Source organism: Pseudochaenichthys georgianus, chromosome 1, assembly GCF_902827115.2.
Source record: "Pseudochaenichthys georgianus chromosome 1, fPseGeo1.2, whole genome shotgun sequence".
Classification (NCBI taxonomy): domain Eukaryota; kingdom Metazoa; phylum Chordata; class Actinopteri; order Perciformes; family Channichthyidae; genus Pseudochaenichthys; species Pseudochaenichthys georgianus.
Window position 1 is genome coordinate 49,004,071 of NC_047503.1, and position 10,998 is coordinate 49,015,068.

A 10,998-nucleotide genomic window follows, 5' to 3' on the forward strand; every position below is an offset into this window, starting at 1 on the left:
TCACGCAGTCTGTTCTTCTTCTCTGTCTTCCAGTTGTTGCCTCTTTTGAATGACGAATACACACTACCGCCACCTGCTGGTAAGGAGAATTATTGCCACTCACGCATGCGCAGTTCGTACGTGCTACTTTGCCGTCGGCTAAAGTATTTGCCGTGTGTTCCAGTGTGACTGTTGGCCAAGAAGCAGAAGACGTGAGGCGACACAACAGTCGTGTTCCGTCGGGACGTGTTCTTTGGTGTCAGTTTGGTGTTTCAGGGCCTTTAGAAGTATCACATATGTGTTCATGTTTCTAGGGAGTTCACCAATGATAGTGAATATCATCAGGACGACTCTGGGGGTCTTGATGCTGATTCCTGTGTTTCTCCTGAGTCTGTGGACGAGGTACAACCATATCAATTAATCACTTCACACATCATTCTAACATCTTTTAGTTTACAGTTAGGACATAAAATCTGTATTTGTTGTTGCCCTTAATCCAGGAAGAAGAAAGCTCTGCGCTCCACCACTGAAGCACCTGAAGATATAGAGGTGAGAGAGATGGACAACATTTCCCATCAAAGCTATACTGTGGCTCATAAATGCAATGTGAAGAGAACTTGTGATCAAAGACAACGTCCTGAGTTGAAACCAGTAATGAATTTAGCCAATAAATAATTGGGGTCAACTTTAAAATATGAAAAATGTTTTATGAATTCTTAAAGTATGCAGGTTTCATGAATGAGGTTCTGATGTTGTCTTCTCTCTCACAGTTCCAGCTGTAACTTTACACAAAGTCTCTCTGATTCTCTTCAGATGCTCTCCTGATGGAAACAAAGAAGAAGGACGTTGAAATGTCCCTGAGGAGAGCGAGGCTGTGCAGGATGTGTGCGAAGTGAATATATTCACGTTCAACTCTTAAAGTTTGTATTGTCAGTGTTCAGCAGCAGCAGCAGCAGCAGCAGCAGATAGGAGTCAGCAGCTTGTAGGTTTAGAGAATGAGCTGCTGGAAGCTTGAAGTGAATCATGTAGATTTGTCAAACATGATTCATCGTTAAGACCAGCCGGTGATCAGGTGCTCTATATTACTGCTTCAACTATGTGTACATGCTTATGTGTTACATGCAGACTGCAGAGTTGTTGATATTACAGAAGTCTAGTCAAATTGTTTTTTTTATTCCACATAATAAATAACTTTTAAGAGTCCTCGTCCGTGTCTTGGTTAATAGCTGTCCTGGCTGACAGAGCCAATCAAGTCTGTTTAAAACAGAGAGCCAGAAACATCACCTTTCACTCCATGTACAGTTTAGATGTTCACACCATGAAACATAAGCTCACTAGTAGAAGACCTTGTTAGATGTTACTGTGTAAGATTACAATCAGAATAAATCAACAGCCAGCTCTACAACAAGTGAAGGACCATCGGACGAGTGTTTGGAAAAGATCACCTTCAAAGATCTCTAGATTTCAGGTTTTCTGTTTCACTTAGCGGTATATCATGTTTCATTATTAGCTAGCAATACAAACACAAATCTAATAAGTGTTGCTTTTGTTTATCTCCCATAGTGTCCCCATGTGGTGATGTGTCACTAGGAAGGAAAGGAGCCACAGTGTTCATAAGGATCTGGGATGTTTCTGATACGAAGATCCACAGACAGAGTCTTCAACTGAGAATCAATTTAAATGATTTGCATTTGGAAAAATGCTAATAGTCATATTTTAAAAACCACCCTCCCTTTTTCTTCCATCACCCTGACGCTTTATCCCTCAACCCTTCATCCCCATAACCATTCATCCTTTCATCCCTTCACGTTTCATTCCTTAATGTGTCCTTTTCCTTCACTCCTCTATTCATACACCTACAGTTTCTCTTTCTGTCTCCCCTCATCTATTTCAAATGATATTTACTTTCTGGGCGCTTCTTCATTCAGACCAGACAGAAAAACGCTTGGGACTAAATTCCCATACACTGAGAGACCAAGCACTCTCCTGGCTGGCTCTCCATTTAATGTCGGAGATGTTTAAAGCAATGTTTAGTCCATAATATGAACACGGACCTCCTCACCAACATGCCTATCTTTACCGTCTTCAAAAAAGTGCGCTGGAAACGGAGTTCAGAGTTTGATGCTTAGAGGTCTGGATGTGTTGAAGGTCCTGCCACTCCTTTTAATCTAATAAATACGGGCAGTACCCCTGTAACCTGACCTCAAGTGCAGTCAAGTTGGAGTCATGTGTCTCATTGGTAGTGAAAGCAATTCTAGAAACCTGAAGGCAGGAGACTGAAAAGAGTCAGGGAAGCTTATAAAAGTTAACAGCATTTAATTACACAAAAGATGTGGTGGTGTACAAATGAAATTGCAAAAGGAGGCGCTCTCCTCATGTGACCTGTCAGTCCAGGTCAGGGGGTAGAAGAGATTGATTATTGGCTTGCCCTTCCTGTTGTCATCTGAGGTCTTCTCCTATTGGCCGGTGTCGTGGGGGGTCCAATGCAATTCCTGCCTTTTTCTGTTGCTAAATTACATCATTCTGGTGTATGTGGTTATTTAAACATTATCTGATAAACGTTATTCAGCGTCAATAAATGAGTGCTAATCCCAGTATGTTTAGTGTACAACATCACATGTCATTTCACCTTCGATTCACGGTTTGAAAACGTAGCATTTCGCCGCATGCTAATCCTAACCGGAAATGAAGAATTTTCAGAATGCAAGTGTTAAGTTAATAGTTAGTGTGAACTTCCGGTTTTCTGAATAAAACTGATTTAAATTAAATTAGTGTATTTAATTCAAATTACGCCATATCCACATTGATTTTAATTTCTAACACTATACAGATATTTGATTTGTGCACTGCGATCTGTTTAGCTTAATGATGTTTATTTATTTTCCCTTTTTCCTTTATGAGTATTTTCTGTTACTTATAATAGTTTTGTTTTGAAAGAGTAGTTTTATTATTGATCCAGTCGTAGGTGTGATGCCAATCGTTCTTAAAACCAAAAAGAAAAAATCCTTCCCGCTTTTATTTTGACGTCCTCAAACCGCACCGGAAGTGAAGTTCCCAGCTCTTTCTAAACTGGGTCGAGGTGGCGTCTCGTCGCTACGGTTCTCTCTCTCTGTGTTCCTGAGAAAGTGCGTGTGAGCTGCTGCTCTGCTGATCCATCATCTCTGTGTTTGGATAAACCTCTGAATGGACTCTGTGCTCTTTTTTCTGGAGCGTTTACCTCGGACTATAGGAGCTAGCTTAGCATGCTAGCTGGAAACACGTTAGCAACGCTAGTCAGATTGAGAGTTTGACGGAGAGAGAAACGGTGTGTTTAACGGAGTCTGCAGGAAAAGGTGATCTAGTAAACATGAGTAAATTCCAAATGCTGCTGTCGTTGAAGAAGCAGCGACTCACTGCTGAAGAGATGTTTGCTCTGTTTGAAAAAACGATAGCAGAGCTCGAGGAGGAGCTGTCTATTTCCAAAGAGGAGAACAAGAGACTCCAGAAACTTCTGGACGCTGTTTTACAGCCTCAGCTTCGGATACACAGAGCAGGTCTGTTCCCTTTACCCTTAATTAACACTTTACACTCTTCAGTAACACTTTATTATGACATTAATAACACTTTATTATCACATTAATAACACTTTAGACCCTTTATCAGCACTTGCTGCAGGTAAGTAAAAGTGCAAACACCACACTGTGAAAATCTTCAATTACAAGTTAAAGCATTTCATATATTTAAGTTTATCTTATTTAAGTAAAAGTATGTAAGTGTTATTCGACACATGTACTTTATTATAATAATACAAATGTATTACGGAAGAGCAAACCTATGATTGAATAATATGCCATTTAATGTACTGATTTAAAGAGCCTGTGATACGAGTTTCCCCCATCAATTTGAGTAAATATTGTCCCCTTGAAAACCGTTACTGAACTGATGTTGGATATTTGTACTTTGATAACCATTAATCTGCCCTTCAATGTTGACCATTTTCTGGATCTTCTCGGGGATTCTTCAAGTCCCGCCAAATTATGTGTGACGTCATTGTGGGCACAGCGCTCCAGCTGCACCGTTCAGGATCCCAGCATATGCATGTAGACGCACGATGGCGCACACAGCAGCAAGCTCAGACAGAGATGACAGTTTACTTTTGAACGTGTCTGAGAGCTCATATGAGGCTGAAGGATCGGTTTATGTTGTATCTGTTAGAAGTTTAGGAATTGGGTGCGTCAATATGGGCGGATACAAGCGGCCGAGATGGGTTTCCTCCGCCGGGTGGCTGGTGTCTCCCTTAGAGATAAGGTGAGAAGTTCGGTCATCAGGGAGGGACTCGGAGTTGAGCCGCTCCTCCTTCGCGTCGAAAGAAGCCAGTTGAGGTGGTTCGGGCACCTAGTTAGGATGCCACCTGGGCGCCTCCCTAGGGAGGTGTTCCAGGCACGTCCAGCTGGGAAGAGACCAAGGGGTAGACCTAGGACCAGGTGGAGGGATTATATCTCTTCGCTGGCCTGGGAGCGCCTTGGGATCCCCCAGTCAGAGCTGGTTGATGTCGCCAGGGAAAAGAAAGTGTGGGGCTCTCTGCTGGAACTGCTACCCCCGCGACCCGACCACGGATAAGCGGGAGAAGATGGATGGATGGAATATGGGCGATCATACGGTTATGTAGCCAGTGGTGGACTGGGCCTAAAAATCATCCCGGGACTCTCGACCGGCCCACTTCGGTACCACTAGTAAATTGTCAACGGGGGGAGTGGGGGAAGTGCTAGTGACTTATCCGACCGGCCCACTTCTGTACCGGCCCATCGGGATTCGTCCCGATGGCCAGTCCGCCACTGCACCCAGCCCAGCCCACGTAAACTGTAAACGGGGGGGGCCTCGCTGCGGGGAAAGGGTGGACCTAGTGTCCCGATCGGAGTGGGAATAATAATAATAATCCGTGCATTTTATCCATTAATTTCCCCAACATTGTGGTAAAAAAAAACACACGTTTAATCCATGTTGGTGTACTACAACTACAAAAAGCATCGATTTGTTTACTCATCAGGAAATGCAGACCGGCTCAAACAAACGATTTTTAAATCATCATCCTCACGATCATTTAATGTATCATGTGTTCGCCGAATTGACATGAAAGCACTAATAAATGTAGTTTCATCCACTTGAGTTTACAACTACAAAAATAATCGATTTGTTTTTATATCACATCCGACGGGAGGAAATTCAGCAGCTCTCACTACCGATTTTTAATCCTAATTTAATCCTCATCTTCACCACGATCATTTATGTTCATGTTCGCCGAATTGACATGAAAGCACTGACAAATATGAATATACTGTAGTCAACTTCATTAAAACGTTATTAACGTGCCTAAACTCAATAATTCACCATTTCTATGCATGACAACACACTTTGTCCGTGTTTGGCTCTCTCGCCGCACAGTGAAGCGTTCCCGCATTGACGTCACTTCCGGCTTCCCCCAAAACTTCAAGATGAGTCGAAGGAATTTCCCCGCGATGTTCGAATTTATTGATATTTATCGGAACGGTATCACACCTTCTTTTTTAAACTGACGGTTCGAGATTACTAGTAGCCCAATATTTCATTGCACAACAGTTGTTGGGATGCTGTCACAGGCTCTTTAAATATTACCTGTAGTGGCTATTTGTCAACAACAATAAAACTTCAAAAGGCCACTGAGGCACCAGGTATAGTGGATCTTACGCAGATCATGAGTTGGTAATGAGTCCATTGTCCAGACAAGGCATTGACGTTTTTCTGGTATTTATTAGCTTCACCTTGGCAAGAACAATACAGCAAAAGGTGTTGAAATGTTTGCTGAACTCAGCCCTGATACTGGTAAAGAACCATAGACCTTCCCGGTGCCCACTGACTGCTGCTGTGCCCTGATTGACTTAAATAAACCCAGCTGTGTGCGAACATTGACCCATCACCTTCAAAATAAAAGCATTTTAGCTGGAACACAACTTAACTTAAATAATATGGCTGTAAATTAATTAATTTTACAAAACAAAAAATAACAAATAAATACATTAAATAAATGTGAAAATACTGAATAGCTTCCACATTCCGGCCCCTAATTGTGAGAATCACAATTACCCTTATGTAAATATAAGGGAGCTATTCTCTCTATCCATGAGCCATAGTGTCTTCTGTGTCCCCTCCTCTGTAGCCACTGAAAGATAAACGGATGGTAAGAAGACAGGATAGGAAGAGAAAATAGATAGAATTGTCCATGATCTTATTCTGTGGCCTCCACCAGCAGGCAGATCTTCGTCACAGGTCTCTCCAAGACGCTGGTTTTGGTTTGGATGCACACAAAGCAGACCAATCCTTTGGAGTCAGACTTGGTGCTCACAACTCGACCCATCTTCCAGGATCCTCTTGGAGCTGTAGCATCGGCAATGATGACAATATCTCCTGGGGAGAAGTTTCTTCTTTTCAGTTCTGTAGTACTTCATGAATTTAATGTCCTCTCTTGACATTTCCAATTGCCCCTCTGATGTGTTTTCATTGAAATCATGGTTGTATTGCTTAATGAGCATCTCTTCCAGATGTTCCACAGATATGCAGTTTGTTGTGACAACAGAGCAGCCAGTCTTAACTCTGCCGTTACTTCCACTCCTAAGTGGTCCATTAATGACCCAGCCGACTCTTGTTCTGACTGCGTATGGGCCTTCATCTTGGCTGTTGATCAGCTCCCATGGTTCCATCACTTTTGCTGCATCAGTTCCGATGAGCAAATCCACATCTGCATTCAAGTCGTGCAGCTGTATGTTACTCAAGTAAGGCCATTTTTCCACATCATCCTGTCGTGGAATGTTCACACGTAGTGCTGCGTACCGGTACGCCAAACCGGTACTGGACTTGTAAAAAGTTTCGGTTCAAGTCCGGTTACAACCGGAACGTCGAAAACCGGTACTTGGACTCGCCAAAAAACTAGCACTTACGTATATTCTCCTTTTTGTTATAAACCATCTAAAATCTCACTAAAGGCAGGAGAGATTGAAAAGAGTCAAGGGAAGCTTATAAAAGTTAACAGCATTTAATTACACAAAAGATGCGGTGGTGAACAAAATAAATTGCAAAAGGAGGCGCTCTCCTCATCTCCCGTCAGCCCAGGTCAGCAGGTAGAAGAGATCAATTATTGGCTTGTTCTTCCTGTTGTCATCTGAGGTCTTCTCCTATTGGCCGGCGTCGTCAGGGGGTGGGTCCAATGCAATTCCTGCCTTTTTCTGTTGCTAAATTACATCATTCTGGTGTCTGTGGTTATTTAAACATTCCCTGATAAACGTTATTCAGCGTCAATAAATGAGTGCTAATCCCAGTGTGCTTAGTGTACAACATCACATGTAATTTCACATGAAAACGTAGCATTTCGCCACATGCTAATGCTAACCGGAAGTCAGGAATTTTCAGAATAAAAGTATTAAGTTAATATTGTGAACTTCCATTTTTTCAGAATAAAACTGATTTAAATTAAATAGTGTATTTAATTCAAATTACGCCATATCAACCATCCATCCATCTTCTTCCGCTTATCCGTGGTAGAATATTCTGTTTTCTTCAAGTTTGTATTTTGTTGGTCGAACGCACTTATTGTAAGTCGCTTTTGATAAAAGCGTCAGCTAAATGCAATGTAATATTCAAGGAGGATGCTCGTCCTGTCTGTTGAGCATCATGCACCACCTGTGTTGGTGCTTGAGTGTATAGTGGTCTGAGGTCCGTCTGTAACACTGCCATTTGTTTAGGCCTGACGGTTTGTGATGCGTCTTTAACCCTGATGGTCTGTGAGGTTTCCTTTGGTCTTACAGTGACAGCCTGGGCATTAGGGTGAAATTCATTTTGCATGTTATTTTTGTCATTTCTCTGTGGGACAAATTGATTGGACTGAGTTGCCTTGTACTCTGAGCCTTGTTCCTTTCCAGATAAGAGTTCATTCCATCCCTTTTGGAGCTGCATTTTAAGCTAGTTTCCAGAACATTGAGTGTGGCATTAGTTGCAGCTAGCTTGGTCTCCAGAGCAAACTGTTCCTCTTCTTTTCTTAGTTCCTCTTTTTCTTTTCTTAGTTTTTCCTCCTTTGCTTCCAACTGATGTTTTCTTTTTAAAGCCTTCATGCGCTCCACAAATGCTGCTTCATCAGCCTCTGCTTTTAGCCTGGCAGATGCGGTGGATGATGTTTTAGATACATTAGTGTGTTTTGTGTTGCCTTTCCTTTGGACCTGAAATGTTAGAGGCACTGTCCTCCGGATTGATATCATCAATAACAGCACTTTGTTTAGTTTGAGTCTCAACATCAGTTTCAACATCAACATTGCTAACATCATTGTCATTATTTTCCACTTCATTGTCAACATTGTCATTATTTTCAACTTCATTGTCAACATTTTCATTTGATTCCACATGAGGGTGCCCAGCAGCAGCAAATCTCTTTGTTGTGTTCATATATACGCCGGGATCCTGAGTCGAGGCTAATCCTGTTGCTGGGGTCGTGTGTCCTGGATCCTCTATCCTGAGCACTGGATTTGAGTCCTGGACTTCGAGTCGTGGCTGAACCTGTCTCTGCGGTCCTGCCTGACTCTCACCATACTACTTCCCTGATGGCTCCCACAGGATTGCTGACATCCTCGTGAATTCATCTTCTTATTATACACATGCATTTCCAAACATTTGGACTACCTATGTTGTAAATGTATCATCTTTTCGATTTACATACGGCATCTATTGCACGTCTGTCCGTTCTGGGAGAGGGATCCCTCCTCTGTTGCGCTCCCTGAGGTTTCTCCCATGTTCTCCTTTAAACTGTGGGTTTTCTCTGGAAGTTTTTCCTTGTACGATGTGAGGGTCAAAGGACAGAGGGTGTCGTATTGTCATACTGATATTCTGTACACACTGTGAAGTCCACTGAGACAAATGTAACATTTGTGATATTGGGCAATATAAATAAACATTGATTGATTGATTCCAGGTGAACATACGAAATAATCAAGAAACATCATAAATTAAACACTGACAGGGAACATTTTACTGCACCATCGTTACTGTTACGTAAGAAGGTGCTGTCAAATGTTCTGATGATACTTGCATACTTTTACTTAAATAAGGTTTGAATGCAGGATTTCAATTTTATACTGTAGGCGTAGTGTTTCTGTGAACGATCCCAAATACAATTCCTTGTTTATTGCAGCTAGTGCTACGCCAGAAGAAAAAACCCTTTTTCATTTTCAAAGGGGCTGGGCTACATAAGTTGAACTGAGACAACAAAGATACACATTAAGTGGGACAAAGAAAGATAATGTGAAAGTATAAAAACAAAGGCATTAATTAGGGCTGAAAAATGTCTCCCATTGTAATGGTGATTAGATTTGTAAATGCTAACACTTAACAGTTTGTTCTCAATGTGTGTTTCCTGCAGACGTCCAGGTGGTGGTTAAAGAAGAGGTTCTCCCTGACCAGCAGGAGAAGAGCACCAGTCTGCACCAGGAGGACCCAGAACCCCCCCCACACATTAAGCAGGACCAGGAGGAACTCAGGGTCAGTGAGGAGCTGGAGGAGACTGATATCACCAAGTCCACTTTCACTCCTGACCCTGTGAAGAGTGAAGATGATAAAGAGAAACCTCAGTCCTCTCAGCCTCATCAAAGACAAACTGAACACATGGAAACAGAAGCTGATGGAGATGACTGTCGAGGACCAGAACCAGCCAGGAACTCAGATCCAGAGATCAGTTTACAACCAAAGACTGAGGACGACACTGGAGACTCTTCTGAACCTGACGCTGAAGACTCTTCTGAACCTGACACTGAACACAGTGCTGATTGGAAGGAGACCGGAGAACCTGCGTCAGGCTCAAACTCACTGAAAAATAGACATGAATCTGTCAGTAATTCACGACCTAGTGCTGAAAATAAACCATTCAGTTGCTCAGTCTGTAAGAAAGCTTTTTCAAAGAATGGAAATTTAAAGGAACACATGAAAATCCACACAGGAGAGAAAGCACACAGCTGTTCAGTCTGTAAGAAAGCTTTTTCACATAGTGGACATTTAAAGGCACACATGAGAGTCCACACAGGAGAGAAAGCACACAGCTGCTCAGTTTGTAAGAAAGCTTTTTCACAGAGTGGACATTTAAAGGAACACATGAGAGTCCACACAGGAGAGAAACCTTTCAGCTGCTCAGTCTGTAAAAAAGCTTTTTCACGGAGTGATCATTTAAAGAAACACATGAGAGTCCACACAGAAGAGAAAACACACAGCTGTACAGTCTGTAAGAAAGCTTTTTCACTGAATGGACATTTAACGTCCCACAGGAGAGGAAGAATAGCTGCAATGTTTGTGACAAAAGATTTAAACGGCATAATTGTTTCAAGACACAAGTGTGTTGGTCGTCAGCTGCTTCTGTAACTGTAAGGGAATACATTTGTCTATTTTGTGTCCTGATGACCTAATGCCGTTACATGTAATACGTTACTCCCTAAACCTGATTTCACCCACCTGCAACTGATTCACTAATATACACAAATGTTCATTTCTTCGACCCCTTGACTCGACAACTTTCTTGTATAATAATCGTTACATCTCCTCAGGACCAAGTTCCCGTGTCCTGCCTTTCACCTGCTGATCACCCACTGCTCATTTAAGGTGGACTAACCTTTAAAATGGACCAGCTAGTCTTAGTGTCTTAATGCAAACGTTTTGTAAAGTGATGCTAGACCAAAGAGGTGATGTTGGGCTGTCTGCTCTCTGCAGGACGGTGTCTGTACTCAAAGATTGTTGATGAAATGAGAGCTTCACTCTGTTTTTGTTGTCTAAATGACGCCAACAGAGCGATACGTGTTCTTTCCGGCAGATGGCATAAATGTTACATCATCCAGTTCAACTGTCATCCACACATTAATGATTCAAAACAGCAATGGGTGAGATATGGCTAGTAATTGACTATTTCAACAGAATGTGAAGAGGTTACAGTCTTGAGGCCATGTCCAATATGTTTATGCTTTGTTTGATTAAATCTACTGA

The 10,998-nt window shown here is 42.1% G+C and overlaps 1 protein-coding gene across 1 annotated transcript; it reads left to right on the top strand.

Moving 5' to 3' along the window:
• Positions 1–3,042: 3,042 nt before the first annotated feature.
• Positions 3,043–10,998, top strand: LOC139434208 (zinc finger protein with KRAB and SCAN domains 1-like). The gene is made up of 2 exons (XM_071203873.1): positions 3,043–3,512; positions 9,395–10,998. The coding sequence occupies exons 1-2, from the start codon at positions 3,326–3,328 to the stop codon at positions 10,381–10,383; spliced, it is 1,176 nt and encodes a 391-aa protein (XP_071059974.1). The 5' UTR covers positions 3,043–3,325; the 3' UTR covers positions 10,384–10,998.

Coding starts and splice junctions, on each gene's coding strand:
- LOC139434208 (XM_071203873.1), top strand. CDS start 3,326: ATGAGTAAATTCCAAATGCTGCTGTCGTTGAAGAAGCAGCGACTCACT. Junction 3,513..9,394: donor GCTTCGGATACACAGAGCAG/GTCTGTTCCCTT, acceptor TGTTTCCTGCAG/ACGTCCAGGTGGTGGTTAAA.